Below are 25,207 nucleotides of genomic sequence, written 5' to 3' on the forward strand. Positions count from 1 at the left end.
GACAATTTTTATGCGCATCAGCACTCAGCGGTCCCGTTCTGTGAGCTTATGTGGCCTACCACTTTGCAGCTGAGCAGTTGTTGCTCCTAGATGTTTCCACTTGGCAATAACAGAACATACAGTTGACTGGGGGCAGCTCTTGCAGGGCAGAAATGTGACTTACTAGCTTGTTGGAAAGGTAGCATTCTATTACGGTGCCACATCGAAAGTCACTCTAATCTTCAGTAAGGCAATTCTACTGCCAATGTTCGTCTATGGAGATTGCACGGCTGTGTGCTCAATTTTATACACCTGTCAGCAATGGGTGTGGCTGAAATATCCGAATCCATTAATTTGAAGGGGTGTCCACATACAGTGAATATACAAAAGTATTTCCATTTCTAGGACTGAATGCATCTAATTTACACATCTCCATCTGGCTTTCACCTTTTTTATCAGAGCTAAATCTATGGGCTATTATGTTTTTCTGTCATGAATAATGTGCGGTACCTGGTCTCAGAGCATTTCGTAAATCCGAGACACTCCATTTAGTATGTTACGTTTGGTAAAGTTACATAAAACAGATGGTTACTGAAGGCAAAAACAAAAGCAGGTTTGTTGGTCGGTAGGAAATACCGGGATGGAACATTTGTAAAATACCAGGAAAACATTCAACCCTAGTCTGTAGCTTATTCTTTGGATGTTTGGGGCTGCCGGTGAACAATGATGTGCAGGCATAATCAAGGTGACACTGGACTAGACTCTTTAGGGTGTCTATAGGTTTCCAACCAATGGGCAAAAGATTTTAATGCAAATATTCTAAAATCTGCATTAAAACAATATGCACATTTCAGGGTTTCCTTTAGGAACATTTAGTGCCCGACAACATGTCTGGGAAGATTTCAAATTGACCAGACATTTTTTAAAATTGTTTTTAGGCTACGTTCCTAAAACAGTAGTTGTCCGGTTCAGCTGTCAGAGATTTGAGCTCTAAACGTATCAGGGCATTGCATGCATATTTTTTGAAAGATAGTGCCTTCATAAAGTATTCAGACCCCTTGACTTTCTCCACTTTATTACATTACAGCCTTATTCAAAAATGCTATTTTTTTAATCATCCTTAGCAAACACACAATATCCCATAATGACAAAGCAAAAACAGGTGAGATGCTTCTAAAACTTGTGGTAAATTCAATTCATTGGACATGATTTGAAAAGGCACACATCTGTCTATATAAGATCCCACAGTTGACAGTGCATGTCAGAGCAAAAATCAAGCCAAGAAATTGGCCGTAGAGGTCCGAGACAGGATTGTGTCAAGGCACAGATCTGGGGAAGGGTACCAAAAATGTCTGCAGCATTGAAGGTCCCCAAGAACACAGTGGCCTATATCATTCTTAAAATGGAAGAAGTGTGGAACCACCAAGGCTCTTCCTGGAGCTGGCCGTCGGCCCAAACAGAGCAGTCGGGGGAGAGGGACCTTGGTCAGGGAGGTGACAAAGAACCAAATGGTCACTCTGAAAGAGCTCTAGAGTTCCTCTGTGGTGATGGGAGAACCTTCAAGACAGACAACCATCTCTGCAGCACACCATCAATCAAGCCTTTATGGTAATGGCCAGAAGTTAGATACTTCTCAGTAAAAAAGGCACATGGCAGCCCACTTGGAGTTTGCAAAAAGGCACCTAAAGACTCTCAGACCATGAGAAACAAGATTCTCTGGTCTGATGAAACCAAGATTTAACTCTTTGGCCTGAATGCCAAGCGTCACGTCTGGAGAAAATCTGGCACCATCCCTATGGTGAAGCATGGTGGTGGCAGCATCATGATGTGGGGATGTTTTTTCAGCAGCGGGGACTGGGAGACTAGTCAGGATTGAAGCAGAGATGAACGGAGTACAGGAGATATTCTTGATGAAAACCTGCTCCAGAGCGCTCAGGACCTCAGACTGGGGTGAAGGTTCACCTTCCAGCAGGACAAAGACCCTAAACACACAACCAAGACAATGCAGGAGTGGCTTCGGGACAAGTCTTTGAATGTCCTTGAAACGGCCCAGCCAGAGCCCGGACTTGAATCCGATCAAACATCTCTGGAGAGACCTGAAAATAGCTGTGCAGCGACGCTCCCCATCCAACCTTACAGAGCTTAAGAGGATCTAAGGAGAATGGGAGAAACTCCCCAAATACAGGTGTGCCAAGACTTGAGGCTGTAATTGCTGCCAAAAGGTGCTTCAACAAAGCACTGAGTAAAGGGTCTGAATACTTATGTAAATGTAATAATTTTTAAAATACATTTGCCAAAATGTCTACAACTTTTTTGCTTTGTCATTATGGGGTACTGTGTGTAGATTGAGAAATACTATTGAATACATTTTAGAATAAGTATGTAACGTATGCTATAAAGTCAAAGGGTCTGAATACTTTCCGAATGCACTGTTGTACATGCATAGCCTACTCCATTAAATTATTTACAAAATGAGACAAAAAAGTGCGAGATGATGTCAATTGGCAGCCAAGCATTGATCATCATGTCACCAGAATAAGACCCTTGATATTTATTGAAAGGAGAATCAACATTATCACTGTGCACTTTCGCCACCCTGTGACGTTCACAACTCATTTCATCTGTAGCCTAATAAACTGCATGCTTTCCCAAGATGTGACATTTATCAGACATGTAGGTTACATAAAGGTTTGATTGAAACCTGGTTGATGTCAAGCCATCTTGAGGACGACGGAATTACATTTTGGATGAACAGGTTCATGGCTACAGGAGACTTTGGTTGAGTTTTTGCCACATATAAAAAAAGGGAATACATTAAAGTGAAATGTTAAATATGTAGGCTGATGATGAAGCGTTACGAATAGCCGCTTTGATTGGAGAGGAGGCAGAGCAGGTGTTAAGCTTTCCTGATTAACTGGGCCTGCCGGGAGCATATGTGGCCACATCATTTTTGGACGACTTGGGAGAATGATCTGCAAGACAGAACATTCGGTATCAGAAGTAAAAATAGTCACTGGCCTGCTACTGTGCCTTTCTAGTCCTTGTAAAAATGTTGTGAGTAGACCAACGACTGTTCCAAATTGAATGAAATATTCAAATCACAGGGCCTTTGCGCCGTTATTCAAATGACATTTTCACTGGAGCCTAGAGTAGGATAGAATGTGGTACTCATTTGAAAGCAATAATGCAATTCTCCATTGCATTGTGGTATTGTAGGCTAGTGTAGATTTTTGAGCTGTGTCTCATGTCTTCACTGTTCTTTCATGACGAAATGGTGCACCTGGCCTCTCCGCTGCCTATCAGCTATTCCTATTGGTTCTTGTCGATTAATATTTAAAAAATGATGCAGCTTTGAATGTTGTGTAGTATGACTGCTAGGCAGCCTATTGCAGATATGGACAAACAATCCACCAACCACAATTGCCACTATGAATGGTGTAAAGAGGGCAGGATGGACTATTAGACTATATTGACCTTTACTGTCGTAAAAAGTTAGCACATGGTAAAGCATAGTGCATAAGGGAAGTACCAAAACACCTTGATATAGGGGAGGCGCATGTAAGCAGATTCAAAAATGTGGCTAGGATGGGAAAAATATGGTAAACCCTGCAAAAGAGCGAATGTAAACAAGGGGGAGAATAAAAAAACAACTACTCTCCCCTGTGCCCAATACTTAAAAAATAAAAAAACTACGCTCCCCCCAGTAAATTGCAATCTGTCCCTTAGTTATGATTATAGAACATTTAATGAAAAAGAAAAACATTAAGAGGATCTGTAGTGCAAAACATTGAAGATGATTTTATTTTATTATTCACAGTTAAAACACAAGCAACTGCTTTAAATAACTTTGTTTTTTGCCTTTTTTCAAAATCTCCAACTCCAAAAGGAGTCCCAACTCAAGTTTTCCATTCAGTTCACGCTTGATTGTACCATCCATCTTGGTTTGTTGTAGTTCCTACTACTATACTGTTGGCATTAAAGTGGATTGTTGAACATGCTTTAGATAGCAAGGCAGAGGGAATGACAGCTGAAGTTCAGTGGACAACAGGATTTATGACCATTTCAAAAACATGGAAGGACCCAACTTTCAACGTCCACATCAAAGTAAAATTCTTCCACTTTTTACTGAAAAAAATAATAATATTATAATAGAGGCAAATCTGACTGCCAAAGGTCAGTAGGACCAATAAAAATCAATTGGCAGAGACTGTTTTTGTTCTGTTCTCAGAAAACAGATGACACATGTAAACCTTTTATGCAGCATTCGAGGGATACCGAGACACAGGGTTGGGGAGTGACTTTTTAAAATGAACTGTAATCAGTTACGTTACCAGCAAAAATGTTGTAATCAGATTACAGATACAAAAAAAAAAAAAACTTGATTACTTCGTGGATTACCTTAAAAAGGATGTTGTGTAAAACATTAACATCTTTCTGTTTCTCAACGACATTCAATTCAGCATTGAAAAAAGGCGCAATTTAAAGTTTGTTCCTCTGGAACAAATCTGACCACAAGTCAGAGACCACTATGACACAAATGCGTTCAATGGATCCTTTTTGTATTCTTCTTATGCCTCTTATGGGGAAAGTAATCAGATTACGGAGTTTGGTTTATCCAAAAATTACATTACTGATTACAATTTTTAACAGGTGCCGAGTAGCGGCTTACATTTAGAAAGGAACCTACCCAGCCCTACCCAGATACATAATGTATCAACTAGAATAGAAATACTTGAGGTGAACGTGTCATTCTGAAATGGATGTATTTAGTATCTGATTCAAATGTTTGGCACATTCAAAGTGTCTTTCTGTAAGTGAACTTGAACAGAATACACTGCTTTATACAGTGAGATGTTTTGCAAATAATTTGCTGAAACGAACATAGCATGAGTGTGACCTAAATTCAAGATATGGATATCGTGAGCAACATAAGTTTCAGAACCTTGCAGGTATTTTTCAACTCCGTTAACAAAATGCTGTTGTAATATCAATATTCCAGTTTGATAATAAATGTTTGAAAGTTTCAGTAACGTCCATCAACACTAACAGGAATGTAAATGGAATATATCCCCAAAATCCTTCTCTTTACAGGTTGCAAAGCCCCTTGCAAGGCTAGGACAACTTGGGGATGGGAGTGATCATGAAATAATAAACCGTTTAAAAAAAAACTACTTATAAAAAAGCATTTCTAAAATGTTGCACATTTTTCTTATTACAACTGGACTTAAACAGCATAAACTTGCATACATACAAACTCGGCACAAACAAACTCAGTCCGTCTGCCTTCAACACATGGGTTGTTCTGCAAAGGGTGCCCTTTGATATTTTAAGTAGACATTCTTTTGCACCGATATTGAATTTCAAAAGCCTGTTATATTAAATGAAGTGCCCTTTATTATAGACCAAATGGAGAATTCAATAAATCCCATTTTTTATATGAATCAAGTCTTTTCAGCATTTTGACATGTCCCTCCGTGCACCTTGTGACTTCTAGGAAGATTTTAAGCCACTAAATCAACATTTCTCCAAATTTTTACCATCATTGTAAAGCCCTAGTTATTGTTGCTTTGACAAAGTCATTTCTGAAGATTATTTACACTGCTCAAAAAAATAAAGGGAACACTTACATTGTGTTGTTTAACTCCAAGTCAATCACACTTCTGTGAAATCAAACTGTCCACTTAGGAAGCAACACTGATTAACAATAAATTTCACATGCTGTTGTGCAAATGGAATAGACAACAGGTGGAAATTATAGGCAATTAGCAAGACACCCCCAATAAAGGAGTGGTTCTGCAGGCGGGGACCACAGACCACTTCTCAGTTCCAATGCTTCCTGGCTGATGTTTTGGTCACTTTTGAATGTTGGCGGTGCTATCACTCTAGTGGTAGCATGAGACGGAGTCTACAACCCACACAAGTGGCTCAGGTAGTGCAGCTCATCCAGGATTGAACATCAATGCAAGCTGTGGCAAGAAAGTTTGCTGTGTCTGTTAGCGTAGTGTCCAGTGCATGGAGGCGCTACCAGGAGACAGGCCAGTACATCAGGAGACGTGGAGGAGGCCAACAACTCAGCAGCAGGACCGCTACCTCCGCCTTTGTGCAAGGAGGAGCACTGCCAGAGCCCTGCAAAATGACCTTCAGCAGGCCACAAATGTGCATGTGTCTGCTCAAATGGAAACAGACTCCTTGAGGGTGGTATGAGGGCCCGACGTCCACAGGTGGGGGTTGTGCTTACAGCCCAACACCATGCAGGACGTTTTTCATTTGCCAGAGAACACCAAGATTGGCGAATTTGCCACTGGCGCCCTGTGCTCTTCACAGATGAAAGCAGGTTCCCACTGAGCACATGTGACAGACGTGACAGTCTGGAGACGCCGTGGAGAACGTTCTGCTGGTTTGGCGGTGGGTCAGTCATGGTGTGGGGTGGGGTGGCATTTCTTTGGGGGGCCGCACAGCCCTCCATGTGCTCGCCAGAGGTAGCCTGACTGCCATTAGGGAACCGAGATGAGATCCTCAGACCCCTTGTGAGACCATATGCTGGTGCGGTTGGCCCTGGGTTCCTCCCAATGCTAGACCTGTTGGAGTGTGTCAGCAGTTCCTGCAAGAGGAAGGCATTGATGCTATGGACTGGCCCGACCGTTCCCCAGACCTGAATCCAATTGAGCACATCTGGGACATCATGTCTCGCTCCATCCACCAACGCCACATTGCACCACAGACTGTCCAGGTCTGGGAGGAGATCCCTCAGGAGACCATCCGCCACCTCCTCAGGAGCATGCCCAGGCGTTGTAGGGAGGTCATACAGGCACGTGGAGGCCACACACACTACTGAGCCTCAATTTGACTTGTTTTAAGGACATGACATCAAAGTTGGATCAGTCTGTAGTGTGGTTTTCCACTTTAATTTTGAGTGTGACTCCAAATCCAGACCTCCACGGGTTGATAAATTTGATTTCCATTGATAATTTGTGTGTGATTTTGTTGCCAGCACATTCAACTATGTAAAGAAAAAATGTATTTAATAAGAATATTTCATTCATTCAGATCTAGGATGTGTTATTTTAGTGTTCCCTTTATTTTTTTGAGCAGTGTATTTAATGTGATTGGTGATTAATTTACGTCTGTCTCGCATTTTAAGGTCAACCCTGTTACGTGAACTGAACTCTCGTTTTAATATGAAACTTTTTTTTCCCCTTCAATAGAAGCATTGAACATTTAAGTCAATACAGTGTAAAAGCAGTTGAATTGGTTCTACTCTTTTCTGTCATTTTCAGTTTTTTTTTGTGGTGGAAAATTGAGTGGGTCAAGCAAAACACGTCAACCCTTTCACCCTTCGATAGACAGGCTAGAAATGTTTTAACAAAAAGTACAAATGTGAAGCTTGTATTCAATTACTACTCTGTTACACACAACAAGCTTCCATTCCTCCTGTCACAAGGGGATTTATGGCTGATTTAAGATGAAATAGTCAACCCTTTTACTTTATTTGGCACTTACTATAGTAAGTGCCACTATTATTTTATATCTTTAATTTAACATGTGCTCTTTATGACATAATGTTAAAATGAGGTGAAATCCAAAGTTTTTTTGGCATGGTGGAACGACCCACATACTAAAGGACATTTCTGTCAGGAATGCAGGCCTAATGAAATTAGCATGGAAAAGCAATCCTCTTGCATTGTATATAAACTATACTGTAGCAACAGTCAAAATCCCTGATTCCTCCCCAAGAACAGCAGAGGAGTTGGAATTACAGACAACAATCCCATGCTTGGTACATCTACTCTCCAAGCCTTGAGGATCACCCCACCCCCCTCCTCACACAACATCAGTACAGGTGCTCAAAAGGGACATTAGTTAACCAAAACCGGGCTTTCAGAAACATCCTTTCTGACACACCCTACAAGACTAATTTGTTTTGATGTGGTCATTTAAAACGTCAAGTAACGGATTTGGAAATATGGTGTCTCTATATGAAATAGTTTGAAAAACTCCAAAATATAAGTGAAATCTAAGCAGATAAAGATAGTGGTCTCTGCTGGTATATTGTAACATTACGTCCTTATTTAAACCTTCCTTCATCTTTACATTTGATAAGGGAGTAAATCACATCATTGGTTCAAATCCTGTTGTCCACTTGAGGAAATGGGATAAATAACACTGAATTTAAAAAAGAGCTTTGTCTCAAACCTCTTACTGTTAGGAGCTCTTTCTCCGGCCAACCACTCGTTCTACTCTCCTCTCCATCCTCTCTCAGTTCTTGTATTTTAACTGTGCTTGTGATGCGTTTCGTTATAGTCCATGATCCTTAGTTGCTGTCTAGGTCGTGCTGAACTGGCTGCCACCACTCCCCCTCCCCTTGCTCCTCCCATCTTCCGTCTGGTACTCTCCTGCTTGGTAGCTCTCTGCTTGGTTTCAGGCAGGTGCTCCTTCACGGGCACAGTGAGAGGGGCACCCAGTATAGAGGCAAGGGCAGGGGAAAAGGTAAGGTTAAGGACAGGGTTAGAGACAGGACACGTCAGAGAATTCCCCAGTGGGGGAAATGAGGGCTCCACACACAGCTCAGTCTTCAGGCCCTGTGAAAGGCCGGCCAGGCGGGGGTGTGGCGGCTCCTCGTCACACTGGCTCTCGCTCTTGTTCCGGAACAGCTCTCGCGCCTGCATGCCCAGGAAGCTCTTGGCGCTGGGGTAGGAGCCAACAGTGAGGGGGGTGACGTCAGGGGGCAGTGGGGGGGCCAGGGGGGTATGGGTACAGGAAGGCTCCACAAGGAGAGGCTTGGGGACTTCCTGGGTGCCGTTGACCGAGTTGACAGGAGGCTTCTTAGGGGGGTTGTTTGCCATAGGTTGCCCTGGAGATAAAGTACTGCCGTTGCGTCGTGGGGACTGAGGTGGTCTGCAGTTATCTGACCACTCATTGGTTCCTGATGTGACAAGTTCATCTGGCTCCATGATACTGCCATTACCATGGAGACAAGGGAGGAAAACATGGAAGGGGATTACTTTCAATTATAAACTAGGTGGTTCAAGCCTTGAATACTGGTGGCATATCAGAAACGTATACTGCTCTAATTACATTGGTAACCAGTTTATAATAGCAATAAGACACCTCAGGGTTTGAGGTATATGACCAATATACCAAGGCTAAGGGCTGTATCCAGGCACTTGCGGCATGCAAAACAGCCCTTAGTCGTGGTATATTGGCCACATACCATACCTCCTAAATATACATTTAGCTTCTATTGGCACATACACCATTCTGCATGTGCATTCCATAAACGTCAACAGTTCGACTGCCATCTCACCTAGAGTCTATAGGAGGGCCAGGATCGGTACTGCTGCCCCCTGCGGAGGGTGTGGTCAGGGTGGCATGACCCTCCATTTCCAGTCTACTGTAGAGCTGCAGCAGCTCCGTCTGCAGGAGCTGGGTCACTCTCCTCTGGGCCTGGTACCTGCTGTCTGACGCCTGCAGCACGCCCCTGCACAGAGACAGATGGACATGATCATATTACACACTTAAGAGGCAAAAACAGAGCTAGCTGCTCTGCAAACACACAGTTGTGCATAAAAACCCACAAACCAACTGCGTCGATCCAAAGGTCGACACCTTAAAACAACACAATGAACCTAAATGAGTCTAGAGGCCTTTTCAACCTCTAAACCCGGAATTCTCATACTTGGCCCGGCCCTTGACGTCCTCCAGAAACTTCTTCTGCTCCACGATGAGGTGTTCCTTCTTGGTGAGCTGTGTCTCCAGCTCGCCCACCCTCTGCTGCGCTGCCTCCAGCTTCTGGCCCTGCTGCAGCAGGCTCTGCCTCAGCCTCTCCACCTCCTTTCCCCAGGACACCTGCACCATCTGGGCCTCCTACAGTGAGAAAGAGAGGGTGTTGGTGTGGGAACTGTTGAACTAGTCTGGCCAGAGTTTGGCCAGTGGCCTCCATGAGAGGTATCATCTGGTATGCATAGAGTCATAGTTACCATGAAACCCAGCGGTCAAACAGGGAAATAGTTCCAATTGTCCACCATTCATTTTTCAGTAGCGGATTTTATAAACACTTAAAATAAGGGCTGTGTTTCGTGTAGGCTTACCCTGGCGTGACGTTTTGATAACCGTGTAAATCTCTGTCCGACAAGGTGACTTATGTCAATATATTTGCCGGCATTTACACCCCCCCAAAAATGTTTTAATGCTAATTAGCTGCTAATTTGGCCATCATACAGAACTACAAATGCCATGCCTGGATGAGACTGCCAAATCAAGGCAAATGTAAGAATCTCTTAACTATCTAATGTTAACTAAATGGAGTAATGAATAAATTGGCAACATTTCTATAAACTGTACAATTCTGTGAACTGTCTTGGGTAAGTTTTAAAATTACACAATACCTGTTTAGCAAAGGTGTCAGCTATAGATGAGATGCAGGAGTCTGTAGGGATTTGTAGTCTTGCATGTCTACTTTGATGCTAATGAGCATTTTCAAACCCGAGAGTAAATACAGCCATATATATATATATATATATATATATATCATCTTGTCTTAGAGAGATTTACACGGTTATCAAAAAAAAAATCCAACGGAAAAATGAAAGGTGGAAAAACTATTGGAACCATTTCCCTGTTTGACTGCTAGGTTTTATTACCACACATACTATGACACATCCACTGTGGGGCTCTATAGGTTGTTGTTCCTCTCCAAATACATATGTCCCTGACAACTTTTACCAGAATGCAATGGAACACAAGTGTTCCGTCATGGCGGAGACATCGATAGCAACTTTTTATTAATACAGCTTTTACCCATGCAGTAGTACTGATTCTGTTCCTCTTTTCACCCGAAGTTCCTCCTATATGTTCTCAGTGGCCCTTGGTCCCTTACCATGGCATTGTCTAAGCCTGTGTGCTGCTGCCGCTGTTCAGTCAGCTTGTGGGCCTCCCCCAGGAGAAGCAGCTGCTTGTTCAGGAAGCTCATCTGCTGCTGGGTGCGCTCACTGGTGCTCAGCTGTAGGACACATGGGACAACCAATCAGAATGGAGACAAACCTCAAAGCCCTCGGTTTGGTTTATTTATGGATACACTATGTTCTTAGTCCTTTTATCTTTGCACATACAGCATCAGATTTACTACAAGTGGCAAGCAGTTTATCCATGTTGATTGATTTTACAGCAGCAGAGCAAGTAGAACTAGATGAGGTGCCTCACCTTGGTAGTCATCTGGTTGAGAAGGTGCCCCGTGTGACACACCTTGTTGTTGGACCTCTGCAGATCTGCCTCCAGCTCATTCATCTTCTTCTGATACTCATTCAACTGACTCTGGAAAGGATCATCAGAGAGGGTACAATACAGTGTATGGAAGATTTGATATACATTATTCTATGCATTTGTGTACGTGCGCGTGCATGCATGCATGTGTGTAAATGTAGTCATGCGTCTACCTGTAGTTCCTGGTTCTTGGTGTAGTAGTCGTCCCGGCCCTGTTGTAGCTGGCGGACCTGGCTGTGTAGTCTGGTGACCACGGTCTCTCGGTCGTCCCACAGCTGTCTGCAGCGCTGCTGCTCCACCTGCAGACTCTCCTTCAGAGACACGATGTCCACACTCTGGAGGTTCAGCTGGTCCTTCTGCAGGCAGATACAGTGAGAGAGGATGACAGACCGCTCACCGTTTGATGAAATCTACAACGGCATAGGTTTTAATAAAACAGTTCATTTGGGAAACTTTTTTTCACCATATGCAACAGAGGAAAACATACTCTACTGAGCCAATACAAGCAACAAAGTCGGTGAGTGAAACGGATCAAGAGCAGGCTCCTGTTTTGTGATACTTATCAAAACATCTACTTCGTGATACTTTCAAAGATAACCGTCTTAGAAAGCCACGATTCCAACACCACTACCTCCAAACCAATTCACACTAGTTCTGAGAAGCTACAGGACAAATTCAGGAGGGGAGGCTCTGGTGCATTTATTACCATGGCGTTGTTCTGTTCCTCCAGTGCGGTGGCGTTGATGACGCGTCGCAGTAGGCGTCGGTTGCGGACGGCGTGCTGCTCTCGCTTGTAGCGTTCGTACAGCAGCTGGCTGTGCAGCAGGAGCAGCTGGCTACGCAACGTGTGCAGCTCGTCCAGCGGAGCCGAGCCTGGGGGGGGACAGGGACAGGCACAAAGCAGATTAACAACTTCCAGGAAAATGATGACAGTCATAAAATGATAATACTGAATTCATTTGGTTCTTCTCATGCAATGTCAACAAGGAACTTTGAGCACATCGTTTGCGGGAGTTAACTGTCATCTCCACATTGTACAAGTTGTGGGTTTTTTCACTGGGTAGATGTGAAGTTTATGATGGATTGATTGTATTTCTGACCCAATCCTAATGCTCTTCTGGGCTCAAACAGTAGTACTGTTCAATACGTAGATATAGCTTTGTTTATGGTTCATTAGCTCTATGGTATGACTAGTTCACTGTATGTAGTCACACTAACACAGAAAAAAGGGAACCGAGTAGGTGTATAGAAAATAAAACCGGCAGATAAAATCTGAGAACTTTACACAAAGGCCTCTCAGAGTCATGAGGGAACTTACATAAGTTAACCACAAGCTCTTTGTGGAGTTGGTTTCACACACACAATCAAAAATACATGACTTATATAAATGTATTCAATTCCAATGCTCCAACTTGGCAGGCAGAGGGAGGTTTGGCCCATACACAAGGCTGTTATACAGTGATCAGCAGCAGGAGATGGTTAAGACAGAGACTTTTGTTCCCGTCCAGGGATGACGTCACATAGCAGCTCGGATTCTCCCAACTGCTTCTGTACCGTTTTAATACTATTCTACCTAGGAATACATGATATATCGGAATCAGACGATATTAGCTAAAAATGGCAACATTGGTATCGGCCCGTTGTCTAGTTTAACACCGATGTGCAAAGCCGATGACAAAGCTACATGTGCAACACAGCATTCCTAACCTAGCCCACAATGTCTGCTGTGTGGATCGAACAGTCAACAAGTCGAGCAGTCATTTGAAAGAGTAAGAACATTTCATTCAGACAACTCAAAAGGAAAAATCCATTAAAGCCAAGAATAAAGGAATTCGTGGCCCTTGACAAGCAACCGTTCTCTGTCGTGGGTGATGTTGGCTTTCGCCGACTGGTTGGGCACCAGTACACATGTTGCCCTACTGGAGTTATACAGTAATAGCATCACAGATATTATCTTCACGACATACACACTATGGAAAGCCGTTTGGGTCTTTGCGTATCAAGAAAAGATTGGTCAAATAACACTATTTGAGGCATTAAATAAGCTTTTAATTTGACATGTCAAATTACAGTTTTATCATAGAATGTTGTGTGGGCTGAATTTGCACGTGCAAGCCAGGTGCCACCACTACTATAAGTAGCACTGTCAAAGCTGTACAAAAAGTCTGCAAACACCGGCCACAAACTATGTGTTTACAATACAGTGTTGGTAATAAAGCATTATTTGTTTGACCGCAACTTCTGGGGTAGCCATCTTTAGCTTGGTACCTAGCTAGCACCAATACAACCTGCCTGAAAACAATGCCCAGTAGAAACTGCAGTCATTTTGATTATTAGCAACGATTTAGGAATCCTTGTGAGTAAGTGTTAGCTAGGTTGTCACTTGCTGTTCGCCTATTGAAATTGAACTTCAGTTCATGAAAATAGCTAGCAAGCTACTTAACCCAGTTTCCCAAAGCTAACGTTATAAGCAGCCAGCTAGCTTCATCTGGCTAGTGAGGCTTGACCGGAACAAGTTGTGTTGTGCAGCTAGCCACAATATGGATTAGGCACTAGTGGAATTTGGAGTTTGCCTTAAAAATAAAAGAACCTCTTTGAAAGTGCTGCAGAAGGTTACAATTGGTGGAAACATGCCATATTTAGACTAGATAATGTTAAACAAGATTGGAATGTGTAGCAATGAAATGGGTATAAGTCTACTCAGTGACACCCACAGAACACAACTGTGAAAAACGTAAAAAATTAGCGTTGTAGCTCTTGTAGCGGGACTGTGACTGTGAAATCACGTCTCCAGTCAGCCTATTGTGTGTAGTGACATTCATATTGCACTGTACAGCTTTACCTAAGGATTGGGATCAAATGGGGTATCAGTCTACTCACCACCCAATATATTTTTTCCCAATGTCCTCCTCAGAGTTAGTGTTCAGCACACATTGGTTGACAATAAATGTGGCTCAATTCACAATTGTTTCAGAGTCCCGCAATAAGACCTACAACGCTAATGTTCTCTGGGTGTTACTGAGTAGACTGATATGATTATTGATCCACAATCCATAGGTAAGGCTGTACAGTAAAATTTGAATTGCATTGGGGGCATACTTAAGTATGATTTCAACAGATGTCAACTGAACAAATGGTCTTTTGTTGATTTTATATAACATTCCAACCTCATTTAGCATTATATATTCAATTATATCATAATTCTACTATTTGTATTAATTTGCATCACTGTCACAGTTTTATTTAAGGCTAACTGCAAAGTCCACTATTGTGGCTAGCGTCACATAGATGAGTTTGCCCACCATTAATCAAATAAGAACTGTCTTATAAATTAGGATTTATTTTAGATGACACCGAGCTATATAGTTAGCTAGCTAACTATAGCTACTGAAAGATGTCTTTTTGCCATGTTTTTGGGGAAGAACATTGTTTGCATCCATGAGCTAGCTAGCTTTCTTTTTTTTTTAGGTTCGAGAGACAACTTTACCAGCATCACAGCATACGTATCAATGAATCGTTGTGACATACAAGTGATTGTGTAATCAATGTGTAATAACTACATCAAATTAATGAATGAGTTAAATTATGTGACATGCAGTCATATTCAGGTCCTGATTGGTCAACAAGCTTATTTGACAAGTCAAATAGTGTTATTGACACTCAAAAGACCCAAGCTGCTATTAGATCAGTATCGACCAAAAATGTCATATCGGTGCATCACTAATTCTACCTCCAAAAGGCACTTATGAGTGGGAGAACACTGTCAAATAGCCTCAGTTTATGCCTGATGTAGGAAAACTACTTTATAGTCATTGTAGGGTAAACACATCATGAGGCCTAAATGTCCTGAAAGTTTTATCAGTGTTCCACTGTTGCACTAGCTGAAAGTACAGTGCTGCTGCTGTACTCTGGTGGTGGTTGTTTACCTCCAAAATGTGTCCAGTCAGCTGACTTGCTTGGCAAAGGTAATCTGTAAGAGAGAGAGGGAGAGTCATGACTAATTAAAAAACTGGGTCAGTTCAACAGAGTCAGCATTGGGACAGTATATCAGACTCAGACACCCCCATAGAAAAATCTGAATGGTTGATCCCAGTCTTCTGGACCCATCTGGGCTTGGAGACACACCTTTCTGTGTACGGGACCTCTGTCCCAGTCAATTATATCCCTCAAGCAGGGTATGGCCTGCTATTGAGCTTTGGAGAAGATACTAAAGAGGTGGGGGCGGCAGGGATGAAATGAGCAGAGCCAGATTGTTCTGTGCAGAGCTCAAACTCTGCTGACACTGGTCCCTTCTGTTGTTGTATTATTGGCTTAGGAGCGAGGACAGTGCGTGTGTGTGGGGGGGGGGGGGGGCAGACAGTGCCTGTAGTTGTTCAACTGAGTTTTACCCGTGGGCCAGGGCAATGGAGTGGAAAGGACCCAGCCCAGTTCTACACAGTGAGCTCACATCACATACTCTGGCTTTCCTTTGCCTTCAACACTTACGGCACACAGACAGCCATGTTCTTGGACTAGGTACTAAGACGACTCATAATCAGATGGTTTTGATGGAGACTGATAAGCATAAAGTTGGTCAGACAGTTGTGATCTCACACAGATGCTAAAAGCTGGACCCCTCACCTGTTGAGCACCTTGTCGTGGGCGTCGCTTCCCTGCTGAACGAGACGATCCAGCACCTCCAGGGGGGAAGCCGACACCCTCCCCTGACCCTCCTCCTCCTTGTCCTCCAGCCCCTCCTGCCGCTGGCACAGCCTCTCGAGAGCAGCCCTGCCCAGGGCCTCTGATGTCCTCCTCCCCACGAAGAGGGATGCGGCCCGAGGCAGAGCCAGATCAAACAGGGCCTCATAGGGCAGGGAGTGGTTCTTGATGGAGGGGCTGGGGGAGAACAGGCCACCGAACTTGGCCATCTCGTACTCCGGGGCAGAGGGGCTCCGGTGGAGTGGGTGTTCGATGGGGCTGAAGGGACACATGGGTTGGAAAGACCAGGACTGCTCTAGGGCCGAGCCTCTACCATTATCCCCACCACCATTAGCGCCCTGGGCATTCTCCAGTGCCTTGTCTGGGGTGGACACCGCATCGTGGGGTTCCCGGGGCATCATGAGGCCACCCAGTGGGTGGTTGGGCAGGGCCTTCTCCTGGGTACCTGTCAGGGTCTCAGTGGTGCGGTAGAAAGGGGTGTCAAAGCCCCTCAGGGCAGCAAAGTCTCGCTTGTCCTCCGTGATCTCCAGGAGCTCCTCTGTGATGGCAGCTGGTGTGTTTTTGGAGAGGTAAAACAGGGGACATAAGGACGCTTGTAGTGAAACAGGCTTTTGAGTCATTGGTGCATGAAGACTATTGCTATGAAATGTATATGGTTCCCTCTCATTCAACTGACATTTTATGTCAGTCTCATTTAGACCAGCACACTACTATTCTCAGACAGTGTACTCACCCTCTTCCCTCTCCTTCTCTGTCCTCAGCTGAAGCTCTAGCTCCTGCTCCTGCATAAAGACTGAAAGTTCTGTCAGCGTCATGGAAATGGTCCCACCACCACTTGCATCTAGTAAACAGAAGACAGCCAATAAACACACAGTTTTACATAAAACAATCTTCCACCAGAGAACATGGACCGACAGAGGTTAAGAACCAACGACTTGATACAAAGCATACAAATGTAATATCCAACTCCACATTTTTGATGATGACTGACCTCTGTTGTTGATGACCTCTCCACCTTTCTCAGGATCTGGGATTGGTTCTTGCCTCACCAGGCTAGGTTTGGATGCTTCTACAGGGCAGCCATGCTGAAAGTGAACAGTTCATTGTCATTTGTATTACACCTTTATTTAACCAAGTTCTCTTCTTCCTACACTACAAAGGCCAATAATGCTCATCGTGGGCATGGATGTCATACTCTACCTTCCGTGGTGGACTAGAGGTATTGGATGTCAGGGGGATGGTGGGGAACTCATCAGAGAGGGTGGGGGGCGGGGAGGTGGTGGCAGGAGTACTTGAGGCAGGTGTTCCTTTCCCTCCTGCTTACAGAAAACAGCAATTAGGAACAAATACCAACGGAAATGTCATGTAGGATTAATCACATGGCAAAACCTCACCAATACATGTACGGATCAGTTTCTAAAGCATGATCCTTATTAATAAATATTGTTTATCGAAATCCATATTAAAAACACAAGATATTGTAATAGGCCTTTTTACACTACACCGGTTTGAAACCGGTTTCATGACACATATGCTACATATACACAGGCAGTCCAATTCTGACTTATGCCCAATTATTGGCAAAAGAGCTGATCTGATTTGTCAAAAGACCAATTTGTTAAAAAAAGATGACAGACAACCCACAGTTAAACACCGCCATATTTACTTTAACTATGCCACTTTGTTTACTTTGTCTACATACTCATCTCATATGTATATACTGTACTCGATACCATCTACTGTATGCTGCTCTGTACCATCACTCATTCATATATCCTTATGTACATATTCTTTATCCCCTTACACTGTGTATAAGACAGTAGTTTTGGAATTGTTAGTTAGATTACTTGTTGGTTATCACTGCATTGTCGGAACTAGAAGCACAAGCATTTCGCTACACTCGCATTAACATCTGCTAACCATGTGTATGTGACAAATAACATTTGATTTGATTTTTACAGTGTAAAGATCTGGTTTCCAATCTGACTTCCCCAAGCCACATCTGGACGTAGTTTGGGAGACACACTCCTACACCACATAACCCCCTCTGAGTGGTATAGTGTAAAGACAATGGCTTTCCGACACCATTCGATTTCTATGGTGCAGAAACACATGAAGCTATGTAAGGAGTGCAAAAAGTTGTTTAAAATCTGATGTTGAAGACAAATAGTGCTTAACATATTTTAAAGGTTTCTAAAGCATGTTGGTCATATCATATAAGTCAATATTTATGGAATCTATACTGAACAAAAACGTAACATGTTGGTCCCACGTTTCATGAGCTGTAATTAAAGATCCCAGAAATTTTCCAAACGCAAAAAAGCTTATTTCTCTCAAATGTTGTGCACAAATTCGGTTACATTCTTGTTAGTGAGGATTTCTCCTTTGCCAAAGTAATCCATCGACCTGAAAGGTGTGGCATATCAAGAAGCCGATTAAACAGTGATCATTACACAGGTGCACCTTGTGCTGGGGGCAATAAAAGGCTACTTTAAAATGTGAAGTTGTCACAAGACAATGCCACAGATGTCCAATTGGCATGCTGACTGTAGGAATGTACACCAGAGCTGTTGCCAGAGAATTGAAGGGTCATTTCTCTACCATAAGCTGCCTCCAACCTAATTTTATTATTGCATGTTGCGTTTATATTTTTGTTCAGTATGTTGTTTAGATTAATTATCCCTTTTCACCTGATGTGCTGTGGACGCGGAGGCCTGAGAGGTAAGAGGCACTATGGGAGAGCTCTGGGTTAGGTGACATGCCCCTGGAGGAAGGGGGTGTGGCCATTCCACACTGGGAGGAGGGGCTCCACAGTTCTTTTCCCCCACAGGTAGAGTTGAGTTCACAGCTAGAGTTCTGAAGGAAGACATTCACAATGTTACCAGTTAAAGTTCCAATGCAGCCATTTTTATCCCAATATCAAATCATGTCTGGGTAACAATTAAGCACCTTACTGGGATTGCTTTCAATTAAAATTGTAAAAAACAACAGTCCCAATGGCTTCTTAGCAAAGAGCATTTTCTCATGCAAGAATTTTACTAGGACTGTCAAAGTGGTCTGAGTGAAAACTGAAAACTAGCTGTTATTGGCATAGAGGTTTGGAATTCTTTCTATTGGTCTGTTTAACTAATTTGGTAATGCCACCAGGCAGGCCAAAACTCCATCCCACCAAAACAGGCAGTCTTTTCAAACAGTTCTTACACTAAAATGGCATTATCAAAATTTAATTTCACAGTATTATTCCAACCTCATAAAAACACAAGAAAATCATGTTGACACACACACACACACACACACACACACAATTAATTCCACAAATTGTTGATGTGGTATACTATTAATTGTAACTGGAAATTAGGCTACATTATTTTGTACAGGATTTCAGGTTTCTACAGACAAATCCTCAGCCAGACAGACAGACTCAGAGTGCTGAACAACACCAGGACCCCCTGCGTGGGCCGCACACAAATAGAGGGACAGACAGCGTCGCCAGGGCAACCAGCCCATGTGACAGACCATATTGGGATGGCAGGACGGGGGCGTAAGGGCATGTTTTCTGTTTTCTAAGGCCTGACACCACCGCCCGCCAGTCTTGCCCACTCTGATGACTCAAAGCCTCTCCTCCCTCAGCTCTCCTTGCTAAAGCACTCCCTCTCCAAAAACAAGGGGGCGATTCATAGGCTCGGAGGGGAGAGGGGGAGGCCAGTGGGTTCAGGGACAAGCGATTGACTAAGAACATCTGACACAGCCAATATATCAAGTGTTAACACCCTCTGCAAAACAACAAGAAATGCATAGAGAAGAAGCAGCAATCAGCGACTGCTCACTCTGGCTGACACTGGCCTCCAACAAACACTTTCTATCTAGGAACTAATCTGGACACATTTGCTATGGGTCAGTGCCGTGAAAATATGTGCAACAGAAATGCTGTATGTGTGTTACCTGACGTCTGGAGGTCTGGGGGCTACGATAGGAGCACTGAGTCCCTGACAGAGGGGGCAGGGACAGGGGTGGTGGTTGGGGCTGGCGTGGGGTAGAGAAGGGGGTCAAAGAGGAGCTTCCTGTGGGGAGAAGAAGAGGAACAGTCGGACTCACTCTTACATTGATGTGTTAAATAAATCTCCATTCATTCTCCACTTATCAACAAGACCATAATCTCCTCACAATCACCAAACAAATGTATGTCATTCCTATCCACCAAAGGGAGGTGAGAGGTGGGGGGGCGGGTGATCTCACCACAGCTGCTGTGGAAGTCTGTGTAGGGGCTAGAGGCTGAGTCTTGTGGACAAAGCTGCATCTGGGGGTAGAGGTTCTCGGGCATGGTCGCATAGCCCTCCTCACACGACGCTTCCTTGGGATCCAGAGACACTTTGGCGCATTCAATGACGATGTCATGGATCTCAAATCTCTTCCATCTGCAGAGGACAAAACCGTCAATTCAATTGAGAAAACAATGTAATAATAATTTCTCATTTGTTCATACAGCTGATAATCTCTTGATTTGGTTGGCAAAAAAATGTGTATATAAACAAGAGTGAAGCTTGAGGGCTGTGATTGACTGACTGACCTGGTGGGATCAAGCTCATGGTCCTTAGTTCCAGTCACTAGTTCCGGGTGTATACGGACGTGTTCCAGCATTGGCTGCAAAGAAAATGGGAAAGAACAAAAAATAATTACAGAACTATTTAGATACACATTCGTATTATATTTCTATGGGTAGAATCTCTTCCTGAAGACAAATCAACATAATACATTGAAGATTGATCAATTGAAACAGCTGTGATCTGTCACCTTCACCACTTCCTCAAAGGTGTCCATGTTCTCCTTCATGCTGTAGTGGGAGCGCAGGTAGGACACAAAGTTGCAGGGGTACATGCCGTAGAGGCGATGGAAGAGAGAGTAGACGCTGGCGTGCAGGTGGATGAGGTATACCTCGGAGACGTGGCCTGGTGTAGGCAAGAAGAACAGGAGAGAACATGATGTCAGGTCGGTGTAAGCAACGTGAACAAAAACAGTCCATCCAAAACCACACCTGGCTCTTGTCAGGTTCACCCAAGGGGTCATGAAAAGAGTTGTACCAAAATGTTTGATGTATTAGAAAAAAATGTATTATGCTTATGTTTTATTAATAGAAGGCGAGGGGTTAAGACCCCTTACATTTATAGGGTTTTAGACTACTGATTAACAATAGATATATTCATTGTAGAAGTTTAGTATTGTTCTACATTTGTATTTTAGTTCTCTCTTTTTCTGCCTTATTATAAAGAGGCCCTTAGACAGAACTCTGCAGGGGAGTGAAGGAGATAAGACTAGGTAAACATTCCACAATAAATTAACTTTGGGGGAAGGGGACATTTACTGCTAAGTGTTTAGCTAACAGTAAAGGCCCTGTTTATACAGCTTTCTAGGCATGGTTTTGGTCCCAGGAGTAGAGGATGATGATATAGGCAGTAACATCATCAGGGTGTGACTTAATAAAACCACTGGAGACCTTGTGTTGGATGCAGAACTTACTCGGCAACATTTGTGCCTTGTTCCTGTTTGTCAACTTCTGTCTGCAATTGCATTAATAAAGGTTTTGAATGATTTAATTTAAAAGATGTCATAATGCTAATTTCACCAATGATTGACAAGGACGTAAGGAATGAAACCCCAACACTCTACCATTTCCAATATTCTCATAGTGAGAGAATTAATTCACATAATACAAAAATCCGCCGCTTTAAGCTAGAGGTGTTGTTTTTGTTGGCATTGGGGGAGTCTCAAACCACTACATCTGTCAATGTAACATTTCTGCATCTGCGGTGAAAGGTGTCAGAGATAGTCTGACATACACCGCTCTGAGACATCCCGAAAATCAGTCCTCACAAAATCGTCGGTAGCCTCCAAACAGTTTGACCTACAAACTATTATGACCCCTTTATGGAAATATAACTTGTCTGAAGGTCCCCCGGAACCAGTTGAAAACATTTATGGAAGTACAGTATATATGGTGACCATTTAGTCAAAAACTATTTATCAAATAACTTTAAAATCAAATAGCAAAATTATCCCTGGTATGATCTTCTTAAAACAATTCCATATAGCTTAGTACTGCCCCTGACTAAGACTTCATAAAACAGCTCAGTCTTTTTTTGATTACCTGGGTTCTTCAGGTTCCAGGAAGCCAGGCGTCCAAAGATGTCAAAGAACTCATACAGGTGTTGTTTGCCAGCCTGGGGGATCATGGGTAGCAAAGTGATCAACACCAGGACTCCAGTAATGAGGACCACAACGTCTGAATCCGTCTGGACACCAAGGAAAGAGAAACATTTAACATGATACAAATTAAAGAGGTCCAAGACACTTGATATAATACACCTGTGCTTCTTTGTATTCCTAGAACAAAAAACATCTATTAAAAGAGACCTCTGTGGCTATCTTTCCCTCCTACCTACAATAAAACATTCAGTATTTTTCTTTTTTTTATACCTTGAGGCATTTGAGCAGCGAGAGCAGCAGCGGGTAGCGGGCGATCTTATGGATCCAGGACGGCTGCTTGCGGACTACGTGGCCAAGCAGAGTGAGGGTGGGCAGCCGGCAGGCCTGTTTGGTCATACACTCGTTCATCTTGTCCAGCAGGTGCTGTGGTGGGCAAATTAGAAACAGCATTGGGCCTTAAGACTCATTCTATTCATTGTTACTTAATGTTTTATGATTTGTTTTGATCAATTATGGAGAGTTAGTTATTTAATTAACAACAGATGGAAAATGGGAGTACATTAAGGGGATTGGGGTGTAAGGCAGGTCTCACCTTATCATGTGGCTCTCTGACTGACGAGAGGATATGCATGGCCTGGGCCGAGTTAGTCTCCAAGAAGTAGTCCACCAGTCCATTCAGCAGCATTGACCCTCGCTCTGCACAGAGAGAATGAACATAGTTCCAACATCCACATTAAGGCCCACAATATGGCTGCAAAATAGCATTTGCCATAGCCCTCTATTACAGAGTACAGGATAAAAGGATGACTGTTGAAGTCCAAAAACGCCATATTAAAAGCAGAGTTCTCACCAGTGCTGAGGTGCTCATTGATAAGGCCTTTGATCTCCTCCAGTTGGCGTATGTCAGAGGACTCCAGGAGAGGGAGGAGGTCCCCAACGTTGGGCTGCTCTCTGGCCATGTTGACAGCGGAGGGTGAGGTGGTGGCAGACAGTCTCCGTCAAGGCCTGGAGGGCAGGGGGTGTCCCAGTCGTCTCTCTCACAGCGTCTTGCCTGGAGGGCTCCCTGGGCCTCCGGCCAATACAGTCTCCAGGCACCACTACAGGACAGGGCAAGCAACAGGACAGTAAAGGGTCAAACCTGACTCAACACAAGTTAGAGAACTTCAGTGATACTTTTGGTCATGTAGTGTATGTGGACAGTTGCTAGTCGAACATCTCATTCCAAAATCATGGGCATTACAATGGAGTTGGTCCTCCCTTTGCTGCTAAAACATCCTCCACTCTTCTGGGAAGGCATTCCACTAGATGTTGGAACATTGCTGTGGGGACTTGCTTCTATTCAGCCACAAGCACATTAGCAAGATCGGCACTGATGTTGAGCGATTAGGCCTGGCTCGTAGTCGACGTTCCAACTCATCCCAAAGGTGTTTGATGGGGTTAAGAGGGAAGGGCCTTCCCCAAACTGTTGCCACAAAGTTAGAAACACAGAATTTTCTAGCACGTCATTGTATGCTGTAGCGTTAAGATGTCCCTTCTAGAGGTCGACCGATTAATTGGAATGGCCGATTATTTAGGGCCGATTTCAAGTTTTCATACCTATCGGAAATCAGTATTTTAGGGCACCATTTTAAAATTTTATATATTTTTACACCTTTATTTCATCTTTATTTAACTAGGCAAGTCAATTAGGAACACATTCTTATTTTCAATGACGGCCTAGGAACGGTGGGTTAACTGTCTGTTTAGAGGCAGAACGACATATTTTCACCTTGTCAGCTCGGAGGATCCAATCTTGCAACCTTACAGTTAACTAGTCCAACGCTATTAACAACCTGCCTCTCTCGTTGCACTCCACAAGGAGACTGCCTGTTACGCGATTGCAGTAAGCCAAGGTAAGTTGCTAGCTAGCATTAAACTTCTTATAAAATCAATCAATCATAATCACTAGTTAACTACACATGGTTGATGATATTACTAGATATTATCTAGCATGTCCTGCATTGCATATAATCTGACTGAGCATACAAGCATCTGAGTGGTGGTAGGCAAAAGCAGGCGCGTAAACATTCATTCAAACAGCACTTTCTTTGCGTTTTACCATCAGCTCGTCGTTGTTCGTCAAGCATTGCGCTGTTTATGACTTCAAGCCTATCAACTCCCAAGATGAGGCTGGTGGCACCGAAGTGAAATGGCTAGCTAGTTAGCGCGCTAATAGCGTTTCAAACGTCACTCGCTCTGAGCCTTGGAGTGGTTGTTTCCCTTGCTCTGCATGGGTAACGCTGCTTCGAGAGTGGCTGTTGTCGATGTGTTCCTGGTTCGAGCGAGAAGAGGGATGGAAGCTATACTGTTACACTGGCAAAACTGAAGTGCCTATAAGAACATCCAATAGTCAAAGGTTAATGAAATACAAATGGTAGAGGGAAATAGTCCTATAATAACTACAACCTAAAACTTCTTACCTGGGAATATTGAAGACTCATGTTAAAAGGAACCACCAGCTTTCATATGTTCTCATGTTCTGAGCAAGGAACTGAAACGTTAGCTTTCTTACATGGCACATATTGCACTTTTACTTTCTTCTCCAACACTTTGTTTTTGCATTATTTAAACCAAATTGAACATGTTTCATTATTTATTTGAGTCTAAATTGATTTTGATGTATTACATTAAGTTAAAATAAGTGTTCAGTCAGTATTGTTGTAATTGTCAGTATTACAAATAATTTTTATTTAATTTTTATTTAAATCTCCAATAATCGGTCAACCTCTAGTACCTTCACTGGAACTAAGGGGCCTACACCGTACTATGAAAAACAGCCCCTGACCATTATTTCACCTCCACCAAACTTTAATTGGCACTATGAATTCTGGCAGGTAGCGTTCTCCTGGCATCCACCAAACACAGATTTGTCTGTTGGACTGCCAGTTGGTGAAGTGTGATTCATCACTCCAGAGAATGCATTTCCAATAGCGTCGAGCTTTACGCCACTTGAGCCGACACTTGGCATTGCACATGGAGATCTTAAGTTTGTGTGCGGCTGCTCAGCCATGGAAACCCATTTCATGTAGCA

At 43.3% G+C, this 25,207-nt stretch overlaps 1 protein-coding gene across 2 annotated transcripts in view; it reads right to left on the minus strand.

Annotated features, from left to right (window-relative positions):
- Positions 1 to 6,955: 6,955 nt before the first annotated feature.
- Positions 6,956 to 25,207, minus strand: part of LOC124048898 (hamartin-like) — a 29,937-nt gene continuing 11,685 nt past the window's right edge. For both annotated transcript variants that reach the window (XM_046370066.1, XM_046370067.1), the window contains exons 2-22: positions 22,988 to 23,234; positions 22,730 to 22,833; positions 22,408 to 22,560; positions 22,079 to 22,223; positions 20,728 to 20,882; positions 20,504 to 20,577; positions 20,173 to 20,351; positions 19,879 to 19,997; positions 18,627 to 18,792; positions 17,137 to 17,252; positions 16,928 to 17,021; positions 16,670 to 16,777; positions 15,859 to 16,486; positions 15,165 to 15,208; positions 11,945 to 12,111; positions 11,412 to 11,594; positions 11,179 to 11,289; positions 10,856 to 10,978; positions 9,656 to 9,843; positions 9,284 to 9,457; positions 6,956 to 8,934 (exon numbers count right to left, since the gene is read on the minus strand). In XM_046370066.1, coding sequence (XP_046226022.1) covers positions 8,250 to 8,934; positions 9,284 to 9,457; positions 9,656 to 9,843; positions 10,856 to 10,978; positions 11,179 to 11,289; positions 11,412 to 11,594; positions 11,945 to 12,111; positions 15,165 to 15,208; positions 15,859 to 16,486; positions 16,670 to 16,777; positions 16,928 to 17,021; positions 17,137 to 17,252; positions 18,627 to 18,792; positions 19,879 to 19,997; positions 20,173 to 20,351; positions 20,504 to 20,577; positions 20,728 to 20,882; positions 22,079 to 22,223; positions 22,408 to 22,560; positions 22,730 to 22,833; positions 22,988 to 23,096 — 3,825 coding nt within the window. In that variant the 5' untranslated portion in view covers positions 23,097 to 23,234 and the 3' untranslated portion in view covers positions 6,956 to 8,249. The remainder of the gene's footprint in view (positions 8,935 to 9,283; positions 9,458 to 9,655; positions 9,844 to 10,855; positions 10,979 to 11,178; positions 11,290 to 11,411; positions 11,595 to 11,944; positions 12,112 to 15,164; positions 15,209 to 15,858; positions 16,487 to 16,669; positions 16,778 to 16,927; positions 17,022 to 17,136; positions 17,253 to 18,626; positions 18,793 to 19,878; positions 19,998 to 20,172; positions 20,352 to 20,503; positions 20,578 to 20,727; positions 20,883 to 22,078; positions 22,224 to 22,407; positions 22,561 to 22,729; positions 22,834 to 22,987; positions 23,235 to 25,207) is intronic.

Source organism: Oncorhynchus gorbuscha, linkage group LG11 (assembly GCF_021184085.1).
Source record: "Oncorhynchus gorbuscha isolate QuinsamMale2020 ecotype Even-year linkage group LG11, OgorEven_v1.0, whole genome shotgun sequence".
NCBI lineage: Eukaryota > Metazoa > Chordata > Actinopteri > Salmoniformes > Salmonidae > Oncorhynchus > Oncorhynchus gorbuscha.